The 21,091-nt window shown below is 39.8% G+C and overlaps 1 protein-coding gene across 3 annotated transcripts in view; it reads left to right on the top strand.

The window, feature by feature from the left end:
* The window catches only part of LOC110080739 (ribosomal RNA processing protein 36 homolog), a 35,283-nt gene extending 18,643 nt beyond the window's left edge, over positions 1 to 16,640 (top strand). For all 3 annotated transcript variants that reach the window (XM_020796876.3, XM_020796877.3, XM_020796878.3), the window contains exons 3-8: positions 5,804 to 5,942; positions 13,018 to 13,084; positions 13,398 to 13,502; positions 13,603 to 13,677; positions 13,977 to 14,094; positions 15,969 to 16,640. In XM_020796876.3, coding sequence (XP_020652535.3) covers positions 5,804 to 5,942; positions 13,018 to 13,084; positions 13,398 to 13,502; positions 13,603 to 13,677; positions 13,977 to 14,094; positions 15,969 to 16,108 — 644 coding nt within the window. In that variant the 3' untranslated portion in view covers positions 16,109 to 16,640. The remainder of the gene's footprint in view (positions 1 to 5,803; positions 5,943 to 13,017; positions 13,085 to 13,397; positions 13,503 to 13,602; positions 13,678 to 13,976; positions 14,095 to 15,968) is intronic.
* The last annotated feature ends 4,451 nt before the right edge of the window (positions 16,641 to 21,091 follow it).

Raw genomic sequence — 21,091 nt, forward strand, 5'->3', positions numbered from 1 at the left:
ATTGTGTGGCTGGCATATTTTTTATAGGGAGTAAGGTAAGAGTTGACCTTGGAGACATGTGAGAAGTGGCGTAGTTGATTAAAACCATTCTTAATCACTTTGCATGTGAAGGTGGACGTGCCAGTTCAACAGGTCTCTGGCTAGAGCAGCCTTTCAGCCTTGGCTCCCTGGTATAGCTGCGCTATGTTTCATATTGTATTATATTAGATTATAATTGACACTGATGGACTACAACTCCCATTATAGTTGAACAGCATAAATGGAACTCAAGACTGAAAGGCTTCAGTTCTCGTATCCTGGACTGTATATCCAAGATTATATATGCTGTAGTTTCCGGCTGCATTTCCTATAACCTGAGTACTTAACATGGTGTTGTAAATACCCATGTAAAGTGAAGTGGCCTGTACTGTATTTAACATTGAAAACAAAACAAAGCAAAAAAACAAAACAAAACAATCCCTTAAGGAATGTACTGTAATGAACTATACCAGTCTATTTCCTCATATCTTCTTTTCAGAATGGATACCACGTCATCTGTGCCAAACATTAAGGAAATTGCTTCAAAACCATGTGTCTAGGCCATGTGTTCTTGCCATCATTTGAAGCATTTTTAGATCAGAAAGTGGAAAATTGAGGAAGAAATGTCTGCAACAGGGCATCTTTTTTAAAACATTTGAAAGGTCTACCCAGTTAGACATTTAGGAGCAATCTTCTTAGTGCTGTCATGAATAATATTTCTGTATATAAGCCTTTAAATTTAAATGCCTGTATTATGCACTTGAATTAAAAACTTCTGTTCCTTTATATGGACAATTTCTAAATATCTACACAGTATTTAAATTTTTGGAATGGTGTAGCAATAATCTCTTTAGCAACTGCCTTTATTAGAATACTGTATAGCTTGATAATGCACATGTAGGGTTCTTGATGTAAAAAAATGCTGCAGGAATGCATGCTTCTCAGGATCAAGCTAAACCCCAAACCTTTTTTCTGTATGTATTAAATTACTGTCCTATCTGAAGAGTTAGGAGAGAGGGTACCCCTCCCCTTATATTCTAAATGGTTATAAAGGATATTGATTGGCCAGGAGTCCAAAAGTATCTTCATGACTGAGCAGTGATTTGAAACCATGTTGCTCTGGTTTGAGTCCCAGACAATCCACACATCCTATTCCTAGCCTGAATTTCCAGGTGATAGATGTGTTGATCTGTTGGAGCAAGAGTAGCAAAAAATGTATCATGGCTCTGTAAAGTCTAACCAGTTTTATTTGGCATAAGCTTTCAGGGACTGCAGCTCACTTCATCAGATATATTTGATCAGATGCTTCTGAAGAAGTGGGCTGCAGTCCATGAAAGCTTATGTCCAATTCAATTTGTTAAGTAAGGCTCTTTATTTCAAGCTATCTTCCAGGAGCATAGCAACTAGGGTTAGTGTTGGACTGAGGCCTGAATTAAAGCCCCTGGTTAACCAAAAGCTTATTGGATGACCAAAGGTCTATCATTCAGCCTAATCTACCTCACAGAAGATATGTGAAGGTTTTAAAATGAGGATGAGACTGCTGATTGAGACTTTCCACGCATGATATAAGGAAACAGGTGAGATACTAAATAATGCACATCACTTGTTTTCTTCTTGTTCTTCGTCTTCATCTTCTTCTTCGTCTTCTTCACCTATGTGTGTGTATAAACACCCAGACACCTATCCATAATGCCAAAGCACTCTGTGGGCAGTTTACAACATAGTTATGCTATCCAGTGGTGTACAGTATTTACATTGATTTCCCTATTTTTATTTATTACTTCTTTTCATATATGGTCTAGGAAGCAATCCTACCTCCATATGGATGGGGTTTTACACTAAAATAATATGGAGAGCGCTGTGAACATCTCTTTTCTATTTTAATTAAGTATCCTTTTTCCTTTTTATCAACCAGGAACTTAGTATGGTTTGTAATTGTTCCTTTTTGTAGTTGTAGAAGCCAGACTTTGCCTCAGGCTGTCTGGATCTGAAAAGACCCAAACCAATTTGTAGGCTTTTATGTATTTGAAACAACCTTGATCAAGAAATTGCCTTTCAAACAGCATGCTCTTTTATTTTATTATTACATTGCAAGAATAAAATTGCATTCCATTGTAGTTTCTGTAATTCAACATTTGCAAGACCTCGGAATAAATAAGAGGGAAGGAGAAGGGGGCAAAAACAAAGGGAGTAACATAGTAATATTGGTTGATTATTAACACAAGGAAATGCTATTTAGTCAAGCATGTAGTTGACCTGTTGAAGTCAGTGTACAGTTAGCCAGGTAAAGGAATAAATGTAATTGTTTCTATTTGGAAGTGACACTTAGGTTGTAAAAGAAAATATTCAATTTTTGTAAAATTCAGAAATTGAACGTACATTTGTTTTCGTTCAGTCTTTTTTTTTTTAACATACAAACAAGATGCGGAATCCAAGTAATATATATACAATTCTCTCATGTTGTTAAAGGTATGTGTTTGCTTCAAATCCTTCCCCCCGCTCTATATTTTGGAGCAGAAGGTAGCGGTCTTTGCCAAGGGCAGGATGGCTGACTTGATGGGCCAGTGGCTTGATCCAATATGACATATACAATATTGATGTCTGAAATGGAGAGCAATGTTTGGCTGGCATTTTCTGAAGCTTTGCATTAGGAGGCTGCTATCATATCCTCTGCTGGCCTATCCAGGGCACCTCTAGATGAAATGATGTTTTGGGATGGTTAGTGTCAGGAAGGATTTAGATGATCAATAATACGTTTGGCATGTGGAAGACTGATATTAGTACAGTAGTATTAATGTTCAAACAAAGAAGACAAAGGGCAGTGCCTCAGTGTTCTAAATGTACATAAAGCAAGAAAAAGCAAATGGCTTATTTTTAGCTTAAAACATAACTGTCAGTCAGATCTCATCCTTCAGTGGTTCCTCCAGTCACACCTTTTCTTTGACACCTTTGGCTTAATTTCTCAACAGGGCTGAAAAGATCCCAAGAACGTGTAAATGCATTAGTCCCTAATGTCATCCTTTGAATATTTGAGTGGCTCATGGCTCCGCATGACAAGATCAGCATTTGTAAAAGGGTGCTTTTGAGTCCACTGGAGAGGGCTTTCTTCTGTCTGTCTCCCAGACTTTGGAATGCACTTTTTCCTCCTTGCAATTAATTGTTAGTCTCACTGCTTTCAAGAAGAAATGTGTCACTTTCACTTTTTAAACTGGTCTGATGCCATTATGTCAGTTGTAATGGCTCTATTATTTTATTCATTTTTAGTTATTTTTTGTGTGTGACTGCCTTGAATTTCGTATGTGTGTAAATGTGGGATAAAAATGTAATACATGAATATAATAATAAATAAATAAAGCCCAAAGTCTCTCGATTAAGCATGTTAGTTCAAATGCCATTGTTGACCACCTTCTGCCTTTTTGAACATTCTAAGGTGCTGCTTTTAGGCCACAGTCTTCTCTTAAGGTGGAGGTAGATCCTCGTTCAATGGCTCAATACATTATTTGTAAGCAGAAGGTCTCAGACTTAATCCTTGGCATCTGCTGTCGAAAGAAAGGAAATCACCACCAGTACAAGGAACCCCATCATGAGACAGGCTAGTCTGAGCAGATGGGTATTTGCTAGTTGGATGAAATGATGTAAGGGAATTTCATGCACTTCTGTAATTACTTGCCTCTCCTGTACTTGCCATAATTCTTGCTGTCTGCCCCACTGTGTCACACACATTGTGGTAAGGATTGATTGATTAACGCAATACAATAACCACCGTTAAAAAACCCATAAGAACAATGCTAAAAAAAATACATAACAGTATTAAAAACCACCATCAGTTTTTTCTATGGAATATTTTTAAAATGTTTTAATTCATTAAAAAAACAACTTATCACTTGAAAGCCTGCTTAAGAAGGAAAGTCTTTGCCTAACAGCAGAAGGAAAGAGGAAAGATGCATTTTCTTGCATCCTCAGAAAATGAAGGAAAATGGAGGTGCTTTGACTGAGAGAAGGGCCTCCTCAAAAGGTCTTAAAACCTCAGGATTGATTTTACTTGTTCACGTTCCGTCTAGAAAGCATGTATGTTGGTGGTGCTGTGATGGTTTGGACCCTTGTAAAAAAGGCAATTACATGCCAGAAAGTGCTAAGGAAGGCACTCTTTAGAAACAGCTGTATTCTAGGCATAAATCATAAAGTTGATGGGGTGCTAGAGAGGCTTTTTCTGAATCCTCAGAACACTGTCTGTATTACAAAGCAATCTCTAGCAATGTGGAAAATTAAGACTGAGAAACCCCTTGGATCATAAAGCATAAAGAAAATTCGTGTTGCTGTGATGTTTCTGGAGTCAAGCAGTCAGTTACACATTTTCAGTATAACAGGCACAGAACGATGATGTTGAATTAAGCGGAGAATTTCTGTGACATTTCACATTCTCTCTGCAACCTACATTTGAACCCACAAGCAAGTTCAAACATGTTTATGAATAATCTAGCCCATTTCTTTCCTTTTTTCCTCTTCTTCGTTTTCCATCTTGGACTCTGTAATTAATTCGGATTTTACCTTTAGTTTATTTTTTATGTTTTATGTAAACTGCCCAGAGTAGACATGTTCTAGATGGTGGTATAGAAGTTAAATCAATCAATCAATCAATCAATCAATCAATCAATCTGGCCTTTCTCAACAGATTACTCAAACCCACCCATAAGCTCAAACATAGGTTGCAGAAACAATATGACATGTCATAGAAATCTTCCCCCTAATTGATGATATACTGCCAAGTCAACAATGTTGGCTGGCTTTTTTGATATGAGTAGGCAATTAAACTCCCAACCCAGGAGCTCAAATGGACTATGATGTCCAGTCAACCAAGAAGTTCAGTGATCCCAGTGGCTTCTCCTTTGAGGCACAGTGGAGCGTCATGTATCCCATTTTTCTTTGACTTGGGGTGTGCTCATCCTGCCATTACATTTGCTAAAGAATACCTTGGAGTCCCTCTTCTACTATTTCTGCCATATGTAAAAGCACTGAATAGCGTATTTTTTTGGAAACTGTATGTACTAAGCAACATTTTTCTGTTTATGTTATTGACTGATGTACAAGCCAAAACTGATTAAGCTTGACTGGTATGGAAATGTTCTTATTTCATTTAGTTATGCACTTCTAGCTAGGCACTAAAAGATAGTAATGATGGTACCAAGCAAATGAGCAGGGAGGGAGGCAGAAGCTAAGTAATCAGGAGACTGCCAGAGAAAAGCCTGTGTCAGGCTACAGAATCCCAGTACACAAGTGTCCCCTTAACACATTCACTATGGTGTTGTCTAATACAGCTGTGAAAGGAATGCTAGAGCTGTGTGCTTAGGACTTTCACATGGATCTTTTGCTCCTGATAAGACATCAGTTGGTTGAGAAAGCCCACATATTCTGTGGACACAGTGGTGGCCCCAGCATACATGCCACAACCACATTCAATAGCAGCACAACTTGGTACTTGTTTGAAGAGACCATGAGATGAAAGGTACTGCATGCGATTGTGTGAATGGATTTGGGCAGGGATGTGGAATTATTGTCAGAAGTTGCAAGAAAGGGTATTACAATGGCTGTCTAGGCCAGGGGTGTGTGTTTTTGTGTCAGTAGACAGCAGGGAAGCAGTTCAGCATCCTTAGCAGTTTGAAAGCAGAAGATAGTGCTGCGTTTGATGTGTCATTTACACTAAGAGACAAAGGAAGTTCATGGTTATTCAGAGACTAATGTATGTGCATTGGTGGGTGGTTGTGTTTTCTTTGCCTTTCTGCTACAGAGTTGTCTTCAGTGCCTTTTGAGGAGCTTCTGCAGTTGAGAAACCAAGTTGGAACCAAGGCGTATCATCAGATGGCTACTGGGAAGAGATCGTCAAATGTAAAAATACGAGAGAGGAGACAGTGTCCAAGCAAACATAGGTAAAAATTCTTCTCCTGATGATTATCTCTAAAGTAAAGACCATGTCTGCATTGGTCAAATCTGAAATCTTGTGGATCCCTACTGGAAAATAATCGTTTTTGAACTTCACTGGACTTATCCTCTAAGTAAGCTTGCTTAGGAATGAGTGAGTGCAGAGCTTAATAATTGTATCTGGAGGAGAGTTAGAGCAGAAGACTTTCAGTCTGGAAAGGAGGAACCAGCTTAACTTGAAGTTTGTTTTCCACTTCTTTCCATGAAGATGGGAGACTTTGTGAGGATGGCCCTTTCTCAGCAACTAAGCAACCACCTTGTAGTCTGTCCCACTGGACCATCTACACCACCCAACTCATGTCTTCCTTCCTTTTGGGATCTTTTCACATGTCCGCTTCTGTTCATAGTTTCTCGCACTTCAGTATGGTTTGTAAATGTCAGTGGTGTTTTGATTAGTTTAGACATTAGAGCAGACAGGAATGCAGGCAGATCACCCTAATTACTCCTCAGTCACCACCCTGAAGCTCGGCACATTTTCCTTTGTTCATCACGATCTTAAAGCATGGCTTCAATCCATATAAGTGTCATGCCCAAGGTAATATGAGCAGACATTTACTCTTCCATTTCATCAGTTCTCCCTTGTCTGTTTCCTGCTTTCGACTAGAAACATCTCTCCTCTCAGCTGAATTAATATCTTTTGCTGTTCACCTTCTTTCTACCTGAGGCTCTTGCTGGTTTTTCCAGGCAATGAATGCCATAAGCTTCTGAAAATGCCTTTCCTGTTATGGATTACTTATTTCTATTTTTAACTCTTCAAAGCCTTTGAAGAGATGCTTTTGTACAAAGACTCCACTGCAGCTGAAACCAAATCTGGTGGGGTATGTGAATGTTTGCTCATTTCTTTTTTAAAGAACCATATTGATCTCAAGGGAGCATTCCCCAAATTCTGCTTTGTTGAGTGCTGCATTCTAGAACAGAATTAGATTCAGGAACAACACAGCATAGCTTGTTGTTTGATTGATTTAAATGAATTGAGTGGGACTTATAAAGTCTTCTACATGCAAGTTGCAACTCACTGTGTTATAGAAGTGAAAGTGAAGAAATATGCAGAGCCTGGCTAGTATGAGAATTCCATTGGGGAGGGGATCTGGAATGCCTAGGCTTGCTCCCACATGACTGTGGTGGATTCCCTGTGGTCCTCCACTCCCCTCTGTAGGAAGCAGGATCCTATTTTTTTGTCTTATAATATAGCAGAAGAACAGAGTAGGGAACTGGATTCTTGGCAACAGCAAGAAAATAGTGTCCTTTTACTGTTCCCCAAGGGATGTAAACACAACAGGTTTTGTCATTGTATTTGTCTTTGGATCAGGAACTAGTAGTTCTACCAGTAAGATTTCACATAACTGTTATGACTTCTGTTCATAGTTTCTCACTCTTCAGTATGGTTTGTAAATGTCAGTGGTATTTTGATTAATTTAGATAGTAGAGGAGACAGAAATGCAGGCAGAGCATCCTAATTCCTCCTCAGTCACCTCCCTGCAGCTCTGCACATTTACTGAGTCTTTCAACCTGAAAAGAAGTCCAGTTGCCGTGACTCAGCTTCCAGATACTGTAACCTCACGTGGTTATCATGTCATCCATCACAGATAAACTGTTACGACTGTTACGACAGTTCTTTCAGGTGCTGTCTTAAGCTATTTAATAAAGCCCCCCATAAACGCCGTCTGACATCTCACTGGCTGTCAGTCAAGAAGTCAAAACGTGCTCATGACAGTTAATCACAACAGTTGACTTCATCCCTCATAACTGTGTTTGTTTCTAAATCTTCATCCTCAGTTCTGCCAGGCTAGGTTTTAAGAGAGCCATCTCTTTCTGTTTCTTCCCTTTTTTTGTTGTTCTGAGAGATTACTAAACAAAGATATAATTTGTTCAAAGAGAGAATGGTGTTTTTTAAAGTTACTGCCAAATGGAATAGGGGTATCATATCATCACACTGCTGAAGGATTTATATAATATCTTTAAAATTTTGAAAGTAAACATTGTTGGGGTCCCACCAAGAGAGTGAAAGAGATCAAAAGGATGACATGATGACTCTAGTAGACCAGTATGTTGGAGAAAGAGTGAAGCATTTCCATGTGAGTGTTGATAATATTTCAAAGGCTGGTCTAGCAGTAGGGTTTATGCTGTATGCACATAGCTAGTGATTTAACAGATACAGCTCTTTACTCCTTTATGTAGTTCAATTTCAGGATTCGATCTGCAACTTCTTGTCAGTGATTTGATTAATCATCATCATCATCTTCTAAGAACTGCAGAGCTGTAAGGGACCTTATGGATCATCAAGTCCACCCTGTCAAGGAGATAGAATGGAGAATTGAACTTCCAACCTCTTGCTCTGCATCCAAATGCCTGAACCACTGAGCTATTGATTAACTAGAATAACAATTTCGAGTAGTCCTTTTGTTAAAGTTGAATTAGTGGAATTCGGTGTGGAATTCAGAAAAAGAAAAAAAAGGATTTTTATATCTTAACTGTATCTCAAACTGATTTTCCAGCCCACAATGGGAAAATACTCTTCTTTTTTTTAAAAAAATCATTAATCCTAACTATTAAGTCCTTTGATTCTTTAAGTTTATATATTGTAAACTGTTCACAAGAAATCATGAACAGTTTACAGATACAAATTTGAAAAAAAAAACAAATACAAATGCCAACAAAACTGTGTAATTGAAATCCTCAGTTGGCTGATTCCTCTTTCAAACAATAGCCAGATAAGTGCTTTACGCACTTATCTAAAGGACCCAAACACCTTAAATAACCAGAGAAGCTGAATGGTGGAAGATTCCAGAAGCAAGCTTTGCCTTGCAACGTGGCATAACATTTGTAAAAAATAAATAAATAAAACCAGAGGATGCCATACTCAAGAAGACACTTGCTTAGACCATGACTCCCCAGGTGTGGCCCATAGACAGGACCACGAGGAGGGGACAGGTGTTCCAACATGTACAGTGAAATAATTGGTTGGTGGGCATTCGAGACCATTTGAAAGATGAAACCTTTCAGATATTATATAACAGATCAGGAAGTAAAAAACCTAATATAAAGATCATGCTAATCCCCTTAGGGATTTCCATTTCTGTCTGGAAGGTAGCTTTCTGAAATAGAGAGCATCTTTTATCCATAAACCCTGGATTTACAATTTCTCTTTGCAAAAGTTGTCTTCCATATGCAGTGAGTGACAAAAATATATACAGCAGTTTTGTTCTTCCCCCTCTGTGTTTGTTCTAATGTCTGAATATGGCTAATGATAGTGTTTTATAGTAAGATGTAATATTGAAGAGAGGTAGTTAGTAGTAGGTAAAAAAAGGCTAAACTATATACATTATCTGAATGTTTGCTTTGCACCACTTTACTGTAGTACTTAATTAGTTTTGTCTTTTATATGTTGTTTTTCCACTAATAAACCCAAAGCAGTTAAAACAATTAAAAGGCACAAAGAGATTAGAAGGAAAACCCTCCTCCTGTAAGCCAAGAGTGGTATTTGGTTTCCTTCAGCCCCTGTTTATTTCTGTACTATCTTAATGCAATTCAGCAAGTCAATGTCACCAAATTAAAAAAATACAATAATGTAAGAAAATGAAATAGTGGAGACCAGTCCCAACTCCAGTAGGCGTGCATTCCAGAGGTTGGGGGAACTCTGATTCTAAATATCCGAAGCACCTTGAAGTGGGTCAATTTCAGAATTACGCAGATGTCTTCCCCCATTAGTCTAAGGATTTTCCATCCTAAATATGTGATTTACCTGCCTTTAGATTTTGAGATGGAAATATGCAGCTTGTATTGTAGGAGTCTTAAAATAATCTCTGTTGGGTAATGTTTTAAATAATTATTTATTTTATTTATTCATTTCCCTGCCTTTCTCCTTAGAAAAAACCCAAGGTTGCTTACATGATTAAAATACAGTATGTAAAGCTAGTAACAGTGAGTGTACAATACTGAAAGGATCAAACAAATATAACACTAAAAATGGTAAACAAAGGCAACACCAAAACATATTCAAAGCAGTAAAGTACAGCAGTACATTAAACTAACCCTACTCAGGCATCACTAAGGGAAATGCCTGCAGAGAAAGGCCTCCACCTGCTTACAGAAGGACAGTAATGATGGTGCCAGCCTGGCTTTCTGTGGGTGCCAACGTCTGAGAGCAGCAACAGAGAAGGTCCTCTCCTGTGTCCCCACCAAATGCAACTATGAAGGTGCTATGGGGCTGATAGAAAAGCCTCTCCTGATAATCTTAACACCTGGGCAGGCTCATAAAGGGAGAGGTAGTTCTTGAGATAGCTTGGGACCAAGACATTTAGAACTTTATGGGTTAGAACCAGCACTTTGAATTGTGGCCAGAACTGGATTGGCAGCCAGTGGAGCTGCTGTAAGAAGGTGTGATGTGATCTCTGTGACCAGCCCCAGTTAGCAGTTTGGCTGCCACATAATGTAAGCAAAGAAGCATCATTAGTAAACTGTAATATGCAAGTGAAGATTAAGGAGCAGCTTTTCAACAAAAAATCTTTTCTGCAAAATTTGATCATATTATTTTTATATAAAAAAACTTTAATCCATCACCTTTAGTCAGAGTATTGTAGTTTTAATGAGTTGCAGTTTTTTTGCCTCCAATTCTAAGAGGAGCAAAGCCTTCCTAAAAGGTAATGAATGCAGATGGAGAAGGGGCAGCATGATGAAAGACTTAATTAGATGCACATAGTCTGGAAGCCTTTTTTATTAGCCATCTTTTTCCTGTTATACACATGAAGATACTAATTAATTTGCTTTACAGATTGCAATCACACAGGACAGCCATTCTATCAGAATCCATCTGCACCAATGGAATTAAAATACTTCCTTTAGTTTCTATATTTATTCACTGTCATCTGCATGTTAGCAAAGTAACTGATGAGTATGTGGATGCACTAGAAGCCAAAACAACAGTGTGGTTTATCCCCTTGCATTCCCACAGATTGGGGGAACCAAACCAATAAAACATAATTTATTGTGGAGCTGATAGTGATGAAACGAGTGGCATGGAGACCAGAGCAATGCTGGCAGAAAACTCAGAGTGGGTCTAATCAGAAACTGGTTAGAATCAGTTGGAAGGCTGACTCTTTGGCAGGGATGGTAGTAAAATTCTTCTCTGCCACCACTGCCCCTGCACAGAAGTGTCCAGCAGAGCTGTCTCAAGTGTTTAAGGTGTGCAGCATCACTAGTATGCTGATGACACCTTACTTCATTTCCACCTAAATCCGAACAGCTGTTTTGATTCTTAACAGATGTTTCATGTCAGTAATGGATGGGATGAGGCCAAATAAACTGAAACTTAATTCAGACAAGACTTGGATGTCCAGGTCTTGTTAATGGCCAAGAATTGCATTTGCACAGTTAAAATTAATGTGCCAGCAGGCATAATAAGCAACTGATAGCCAAGGAAGCATTTTACAGATGGGATGGTTGGGGTGCCATTCCTTTCATCTTTTTATGTGCTTTTAAATTGCTTTATTCAATAGTTTTATTACATAATATGCTTAGTTTGTTAATATTGTAATTTTTTGTATTATGACTGTCTGGACCATTGTCTTTTTAAAATTTTGTAATCTGCCTTGAGTCCCTTATTGAGAGAAAGGCAAGGTATAAATTTAATAAATGGATGGATGAATAGTGGAGAGGGCAAGTTCCATGCAGTAATGTGTAAAACTCTCAGTCCTAATTCTGTTGCATTTCTTTGAATGCATTGTCCTTTCCTTTCTTCCTATCAGATTGTAAGAATTTGTTTTCATTTCTTATTTTTCTCAGTCCATGCATTTTTGCAGGTATTTCCTCATTGACTAAAGTGTGCTTGTACTTTTCAGCGGTATACGTCTTTAACCATTTGGATTATTTTCAGTGTATGCATGAGTTTATTTTTATTTCTCTAAAATGTAGCACAAGAGTCTCAATATGCAAAATTCCATGGGAGGTATACTTTTGTCTCACAGTGAGTGCAAAATGAATAGTTGGCTCAAGAATCTTGACTTCATTGACATTGTTTTGCATCCTTAAGTCCAAAAGGAGGCTGCAAAAGGTAAAGATCTCCTGTAGAAAAAATAATTGAAGCTATCTCTCAACTTCTTTCATTCCCCAAACGGAGACTGCTTAGGGCTTTGTCTGCATGCTTGTTAATGTTGGCAGCAGAGAACTATGGATGGGTGTAGATCCCAAGATAGCTGATTAGCCAAGCATTGATCTGAAGAGAAGCAAGTGACTGTTGGTTGCTTTTCTCCAGGTGAACTCTTAGTAGGAGATACAGGATATCTTCCTATTAAGGGAGGAGGAATGGCCCATTAAATTACCTTTTGTGCATTTATTTATTTATAATAGTTTCACCCCTCCTTTCCCCATAAAAGGATCCAAGGTGTCTTACCAATTTTTAAAAAAAAATAGCTAAAAACAATAAATTGTTTAAATATTGCTATGCTGTCGACATTTATCATTGTTATGAGATGCGTTTTTCCCACTAATATGACTTATTGGGACCCCTTTCCTCTCTGTAATTCTAAACTCTGTAATTCTTAACATTTCTCTTAGGAGAGTTATCAGTGTGTGTTGCTTAGAGGCCATGTTTTTTTTTTTTTTGTTTTTTTTTTGGAGACCCTAGGAAAACATGGGAACTCAGAAACCATCATTGATGGGCTGAGGTGACTCATTTTTATCCCTCTTCCCCACAACGTACATACAGGGACAAGGAATATATTACATCTGTAGGTGGGCAGGAACAAAAAAGGATAGGTCTTTAAGTGTTGGGATAGTGCTAGTGCTAAAGAAGATACATGGAGAATTGAGTTTCTTTGTGCAAAAATCCTGTGGCATTCGTGGTCCTCTAGGAATCTGAGCAGTATTTTGAATAAAGGCAAAGATGGCAAAATGGAAGTAAATCTACCATGATCTCATTCATGTGACTCTCGCATTTTGTGAGATAGCTCAAGGGAATCAAGCCACCCAATAGCACAGATTTCCTCATCTACACTATCCAAGAGTGTTTTTTGCCCTATCTTACAGGCCTTTGGAAATTTCAGCCAAGATGCCAGTCTCCTTTCTGCGACAAGTAGTCCCGGTTAAAAAGAAGGTAAGTACTCTTGGATCCGCGAGCAGAGATAGAAAATTGAATAATTTGGAGGAGTAAGATGTGGAAATGTGCTTGGAAGGAAAGAATCAGATAGATGTTGTGTGACGTTGGAGAAGTGGGCTTACTTAGAAAGCTCTGCAGAGTGCAGTGCTGCTGGAGATGAGATGGGGAAAATACCAGGGAGTGTGACTACAATGGTATGGATTCAGTTACTCTTGCTTATAAAAGGTGGGTGCCCTAGATTCCTAGATGGAAGAAGCTGCTTCTGTTGCCACTCGGTTGTTTGTGCTTACTTCCTTTTCATGCTCCACAGGTGCCTCGAGACCCACGCTTCGATGACCTATCTGGGGAATATAAGCCAGAAGTGTTTGAGAAGACCTATGGTTTCTTGAATGACATCAGGAAGAAAGAGAAAGAGGTAATGCTGCAAATAACCTGTTTCTGAGTATCTTGAGTCCCAGGTTTGAAAGCTGATGTCCCTGGAGAGTGAGTTAGTACCTTACTCTATCTTCCTGCAGATAGTTCAGAAGCAACTGAAGAAAAGTCGAAATACAGACCAGAAAAATAAGTTGGAACAGCTTCTTAAGCGAATGGTAAGTTGGTAATTAAATTGAATCAGCTTATTTCCCTAGAGTGCTGTCCTCTGAAGATGCTGGCCACAGAAAACAGCGAAACGTTAGGAAGAACAACCTTCAGAACACGGCCAAAGAGCCCGAAAAACCCACAACAACCATTATTTCCCTATCTTTGTGGTGTGGAAGATAGGGAAGCCAAAGATTAGAACAGCCATCAAGCAGAAAGCTTCAGTGAGAGAAATGAGGTGGGAAGGAAGAGAATGTGTAATATTGGTCTGTTCTGGTATGTTTGCAACTTGCCTGTCTTTGCTTCTAAGACACAGCAGGAGGATGCACAGAGGAAATGCCAGAAAGAGAGAGAAAAGGACCTTGCCTTCAAGAGGCAGCAACGGGAATTGGCCAAGCAAGGAAAGAAGCCCTTCTACTTAAAGAAATGTAAGTTGCAGCTGTGGACAGCCAGGCAGCAACTCACTGTTGGGGTTTTGATCATTGCATGTTACCAACATCGCATTAGTTTACATTGTCGGATAGAAGACCTGGGTGGATAACCCTCAGTGGGTACTGACTGGTGCTTTATTGCTTCAACAAAGTAACATATCGGTGTTGGTAGATATTTTCAAATAGGGCAGTCAGTATTTCAGTGAATACATAAATGCCAAAAAAAGAAAAGTACAGTGGTGCCTCACTTAGCGATTGCCTCGTTTAACGATGTATTCGCTTAGTGATGAGGTTTTAGGAGCGATCTTGCACTCCGTTTAGCGATGTTTCCAATGGGGGAATTTCGCATAGCGATGTTCGGGACCTTGCTTCGCTTAGCGATGACAGTTTAGGTCCTCCTGTTTCGCTTAGCAATGTTTTTGACAGCTCCGTTTTCGCTATTTTTAAAAGGTGATAAATTGTTTAAAAAGGGTTTAGAGTGCTTTAAATTGTTAGGGCACTTAATAAACCCGTTGTTAACCAAATTTGGCTTCGTTCTGACTCTTTTTGAATTTTTGGTGATTTTTTTCTCTCCTGTTGAAATGGGGGAACCACGTTTTGCTTAGCGATGTTTCCTATGGTGATTTTCGCTTAAGGACGGCAATCCGTTCCCATTGCATCTCTATGGGAAAACGCGTTTCACTTAGCGATGTTTTCCCATAGCGATGTTTTTTCCGGAACCAATTAAAATGGTTAAGCGAGACACCACTGTAAGACCGTTATGCTTTGCTGTGGGCTGGGGTAATTTTTGTTTGTTTGTGAAGATAGCATTGTTATGTCCTTATTGTTCCACTGAAGTACAGTGGTGCCTCGCATAGCGAGGTTAATCCGTTCCGGATTAACCTTCGCTATGCGAAAACATCGCTAAACGGGACTAAAAAAGCCATAGAAACGCATTGAACTTCGTTCAATGCGTTCCTATGGCTTGAAAACTCACCGTTAAGCGATGTTTCTTCCATAGCGCCGCCATTTTCGCGCCCTCGGTAAGCGAGGGCAGGGCGCGAAAATGCGGCGCGGACCTTCCGGCGGCCATTTTGGAACCGCTGATCAGCTGTTCTCCCCCGCTTCGTTTTGCGAGGATCGCTAAGCGAATCGCTTAGCGATCATCGCAAAGCGAAAAATCGCCATAGGGGCCATCGCTGAGCGAATGCTCCAGCGATGGCCCGGACCCCCTCGCTATGCGAATTCATCGCATAGCGAAGCACTCGCTAAGCGAGGCACCACTGTAATAGGTAACAGGTTACTTCATTGTTCGTAAAATCTTGTAGTACTGGACATCAGAACAGTTGGGTTCCAGGGTCTGCCTTGCTACGTCGCTTGAACAGACCAGGTGGAAGGATTCATTATAATCAGTGTATGGACCGTTTAGGTAGGGCTTCCTGGAATCCATTCAGTAGACTAAGGAGAGCAGTAGCTATGCCTCAGGTTTTCTCAAGTGACTTTGGGCACCCAACAGTCTTGCTTTGACCTTCTTTATTTTCTATATGGTACACTTCTGTAGAGTAAAGAAGTGGTTTCTCTGTACTTGTTTGCTTGCCTGATATTTGGTATCCTGCTACCACCCCATTGAAAGGAGCCTTCCTGTGTTGTTCTTAAAGGATGAAGTTACTATTCACAGTAGGGGACATTGCGAAGTGAAAAGACCTGTCCCTTTAATTTTGGAGCATGCAGTCAAATCTGCTGATATCCCTGGGACCTTTTGTTATGGGACTTTATTGAAAGAGTGCATTAATAGGAGAGAGTGAGGAGTGGGAAAGCAACGGGAAGTGCTCTTGCCATTGTGAACCTTTCTGGCTTGACTAACAACCACCTCTTCTCTTTGTGCTCCGTAGCTGATAAGCAAAAATGGGAACTGGCTGAGAAATACAAAGAGCTGAAGAAGAGTGGGAAGCTGGAGAGCTTTTTGAGCAAGAAGAGGAAAAGAAATGCAGCGAAGGACAAAAAGAAGCTCCCTTTTAGAAAGAATGTGTAATCGCCGGCTGTAAGAAAAATTCTCTGGCTATGGCAGTTGTACAAGTAACAGTGTGGTGGCTGCAAGTCTGTTGCTCCCAGCAAACTGGCATCTAGTGGTCCAGGTTCCTGTGCTGCCAGGCAAGGAGGCTTCCGGTCCATTTAATAGATACAAGTCTCAGCAGGATTATGTTGTGAAGTTCCCAGCCTCACAAAACTCTGGAGCTTTCTGAGGGCTAAGTTCCACTTAGCATTGTTTGGGGATTGCTTTTCTCATCCAATTTCTCAGAGCACAGAAAAGTCCTTTTGCTGTGACTGTATCAGCTCCTAATGACTGCAAGCAGTTTCTTAAAAACAAGGAAACAGCCTGCAATCCAGTTAGGATACAAAGATTCTACCTACAGAGTTTCATTATGTGACCGTTTTCATCTTGTGTCGCTAGATAATATGTTTTGCAGCAACATTTTACTGAATGTAAAAAGTAAAATTATTATTTTAAATAAAACCAAACTTCTTTCATCTTTTGTTGAAAAGCAGAGGAGCATTTGAATCCATATGATTATATCCACAAGACTGGTTATTTCATTAGTTTGCAAATGATTCTTCCTGTTCCCTCATGCTTTTTGTTCCTCTCTGTTTTTTAGTATGGAAGCAGCTCTTTAACTGGTAATTTTCAGACTGGCTTCATTCCAGACAAGCAGATCACTTTCAGGTTTTTATGTTGTGTTCCAAATTTTGTCAGCACATCAGATAGTTGCTGTGTCCTATTGTTTGGTGGAAAGAACCTTGTATTTTTCTCTGGACATATTCACAAAAATTAGAGGGAGTCACACTAGCGTATATTCATTATTCTTGTTTTTAGCTCTTTGTATAGGTTTTTACATCTTAAATTACTGTTTGCTCCTTTTTAAGCTACCTTACAGTGGTGCCCTGCATAGCGACGATAATCCGTGCCGAAAAAATCGTCGCTATCCGGATTCATCGCTATGCGGGGGGAAAACCGCATAGGAACGCATTAAAACACGTTTAATGCGTTCCTGTGGGGGGAAACCTCACCGCTATGTGGAAATCCTCCATCTGGCTGCCATTTTTGCTGCCCAGTAAGCAAGGAAAGGGCGCGAAAACACTGCAGGCGGCCATTTTTTTCCCGGCAGCCATTTTGGAACCACCGATAAGCTGTTTTTAAAACATCGTTATGTGATAATCAGTAAGCGAAACGCTTACCGATCTTCGCAAAGCGATGTTTTGCCATATAAAACATCGCAATGCAATCGCTTTTGTGATCGCAAAAAGCTCATCGCTATGCGAATTCATCGTTAAACGGGGCGCTCGTTAAGCAAGGCACCACTGTATATAAAATTAGATCAGTTCATATGACTTCAGGTAGGTTACTAGATTGATGAACATGATAAAGGACAAAAATTGGAGTGACCTCACAGAAGCAGAAGACATCAAGAAGAGGTGGCAAGAATACACAGAGGAATTATACCAGAAAGATTTGGATATCCTGAACAACCCAGATAGTGTGGTTGCTGACCTTGAGCCAGACATCCTGGCGATTGAAGTCAAGTGGGCCTTAGAAAGCTTGGCTAACAACAAGGCCAGGGGAGGTGATGGCATTCCAGTCAAACTATTTAAAATCTTCAAAGATAACGCTGTTAAGGTGCTACACTCAATATGCCAGCAAGTTTGGAAAACTCAACAGTGGCCAGAGGATTGGAAAAGATCAGTCTGCATCCCAGTCCTAAAGAAGGGCAGTGCCAAAGAATGCTCCAATTACCGGACAATTGCACTCATCTCACACGCCAGCAAGGTTATGCTCAAAATCATACAAGGTAGGCTTCAGCAGTATGTGGACCGAGAACTCCCAGAAGTACAAGCGGGATTCCGAAGGGGCAGAGGAACTCGAGACCAAATTGCCAACATGCGCTGGATTATGGAGAAAGCCAGAGAGTTCCAGAAAAACATCTGCTTCATTGACTATGCAAGAGCCTTTGACTGTGTGGACCACAGCAAACTATGGCAAGTCCTTAAAGAAATGGGAGTGCCTGACCACCTTATCTATCTCCCGAGAAACCTATACGTAGGACAGGAAGCAACAGTTAGAACTGGATATGGAAACACTGATTGGTTCAAAATTGGGAAAGGAGTACAACAAGGCTGTATATTGTCCCCCAGCTTATTTAACTTATATGCAGAGTATATCCTGCGAAAGTCTGGACTGGAGGAATCCCAAACCGGAATTAAGATTGCCGGAAGAAATATCAACAACCTCCGATATGCAGATGATACCACTCTGATGGCAGAAAGTGAGGAGGAACTAAGGAACCTTGTAATGAGAGTGAAAGAGGAGAGTGCAAAAAACGGTCTGAAGCTCAACATCAAAAAAACTAAGATCATGGCCACTGGTCCCATCACCTTCTGGCAAATAGAAGAGGAAGATATGGAGGTAGTGACAGATTTTACTTTCTTGGGCTCCATGATCACGGCAGATGGTGACAGCAGCCACGAAATTAAAAGACGCCTGCTTCTTGGGAGGAAAGCGATGACATCTTAAAAAGCAGAGACATCACCTTGCCAACAAAAAGTCTGAATAGTCAAAGCTATGGTTTTTCCTGTCGTGATGTATGGAAGTAAGAGCTGGACCATAAAGAAAGCTGACTGCCGAAGAATTGATGCTTTTGAATTGTGGTGTTGGAGGAGACTCTTGAGAGTCCCCTGGACTGCAAGGAGAACAAACCTATCCATTCTGAAGGAAATCAACCCTGAGTGCTCACTGGAAGGACAGATCCTGAAGCTGAGGCTCCAATACTTTGGCCATCTTATGAGAAGAGGAGACTCCCTGGAAAAGACCCTGATGTTGGGAAAGTGTGAGGGCAGGAGGAGAAGGGGACGACAGAGGATGAGATGGTTGGACAGTGTCATCGAACCAACCAACATGAATTTGACCAAACTCTGGGAGGCAATGAAAGACAGGAGGGCCTGGCGTGCTCTGGTCCATGGGGTCACAAAGAGTCAGACACGACTAAACAACAACAGGCTACTAGATTATTTTACCAGGCCTCTTCTACTTTACGCCATTTATTCGGCTAGTCTGGGGATGTGAGAAATGAAAATGACATTGGGGAAATCCTGATCTTCATGTTGTGGCTTTTAATTTTATTTATTTATTTATTTATTCATTAGATTTCTGTCCCGCTCATCTACTCTGGGCAGTTTGGTATTTTAGAGTGGGAAGGGATGGGCAAGATTGTTAATTGGGATATGCTACTGATCTCTGGGCAATTTCCAGTAGATCAGTGATAACTCATATGCAGATCTCCTGAGGCTGTGTTTCTGGCATTCCCAGGTAAACTTTAAACGTTAGTGGTAAATAATGTTACCAGACTTTGGCAACAAATGCAGAAAATACCATTAAGACAAATCGAAAACGCCTTATGTGTCTTTTTGTGTTCTGCTGTGAAATGTTGGTGGCAAACTGAATAACAGATACCATAAGAAGAAACATTTTCTGATTGTTTTCGTGGCATTTCTCACTATGCTACTGAAATTTGACTGATCAGGGTAGGGGGCAGAATTGTCCCTTAGATCCGATAAAGATGCCTACCCTGCAGGAATTTTTTACTTGATTGACCATGTTTTAAAAAGCACTCTATCTATAATGTAGTTCTGCTTTGTTGATCTGTTGTTTTTTGTCTGACTGTGGCTGGTGGAACATGGGATTCTGGGAGGAAAAAAAAAAGACCAGACAAAGTTGTCATCCTGATCTAATTCATCCTCGTATATGGAGTCCTATTATGCCTTCCTTTTATCTTTTCTTCACCAGGCAAAATGTATTAAGTTCTCTGGAACATTTCCCAATGGCTTTAATCTTCCTTATTCATGTTGCTTGGCCTCACATGGATGGACTCCTGTTTGTCAGTGTCGTTCTTAAAATGTCGTACCCAGAACGGAACATGGTCTGGCCAGTGCAGAACAGAGTAGATTTATGATTATTAACATAAGAACAGACCTGATAGATGAAAGAGAGAGAAAAATCCATTTAGTGCAGCATTCAGCTTCCTGCAGTAGCCAACTGGGTACCTTCAAGTGAGGCCCACAAGTGGGGAATTAAAGCAACTGTTCGCTCTGACTGTTATGCATGCTCCCCCTGCAGTTGTTATTTAGTGGCATAAGGTCACCGAATGCCGCTTCTCTAACTTTACCAGCTATGACACAAACACTTATCATTCCGTAATGCATATTAAAAATTAGTTTTTAATAAGATTTCCCCTCAAGAGGCCAAATTTTGTGCTCAGTATCCCATACTGTGCTTGTACTGTATAGTCACAGGAGGTGCCAACAGTTTGTTTGTTTATTTATTTATTTACATTTGTATCCTGCCCTATTAGCAGCAAAGCCATTGCTCTGGGCAGGTAACAGAGCAAGATGAAAGGAACAGAACAACAATAATAAAATTTCACAAAGGCATCATGATAAACATGAGAATTTAAAGTAAATAGCATTAAATGACAATAACATTCCAAAAATGTAATAAAAGTCAGCCAGCTGAGAGAGGTACACAGACTTAAAATAGAACTAATCAAAAAGCAAAATTAATCTTAATCAAACAGTTGCTTGTTCTCCTAGTTTGGAGCACAGGAGAGGATTAAATTGGTTGCTGCTGCTGCTGCTGTTACAGTTATTAACTACACTTCTTAACTGAGTGGATTTGATTTAAATCAAATTTTTAAATAATTATTTAAATAAAACATTGGATTTTTGACCATTTAAATTATTGAAAATCATTTTTAAAATTTAAATCATGATTCAATTTGCAATTTAAATTGACTTGCTTTTTAAAAAAATCATTGGTTTTTATCCACCTTGCATCTTAATCAGTATTGGAGAGTTGGTTGTGTGCGTTGCACTACATGCAGTTTGATATCTCCACTTTTAGGCAAAGGAGAAGTTTCCAGTAAGTACCCAAATGCAGCTTGTACATGAAATTGGTTTTCAACAATTA

Source organism: Pogona vitticeps, chromosome 1 (assembly GCF_051106095.1).
Source record: "Pogona vitticeps strain Pit_001003342236 chromosome 1, PviZW2.1, whole genome shotgun sequence".
NCBI classification, from domain to species: domain Eukaryota; kingdom Metazoa; phylum Chordata; class Lepidosauria; order Squamata; family Agamidae; genus Pogona; species Pogona vitticeps.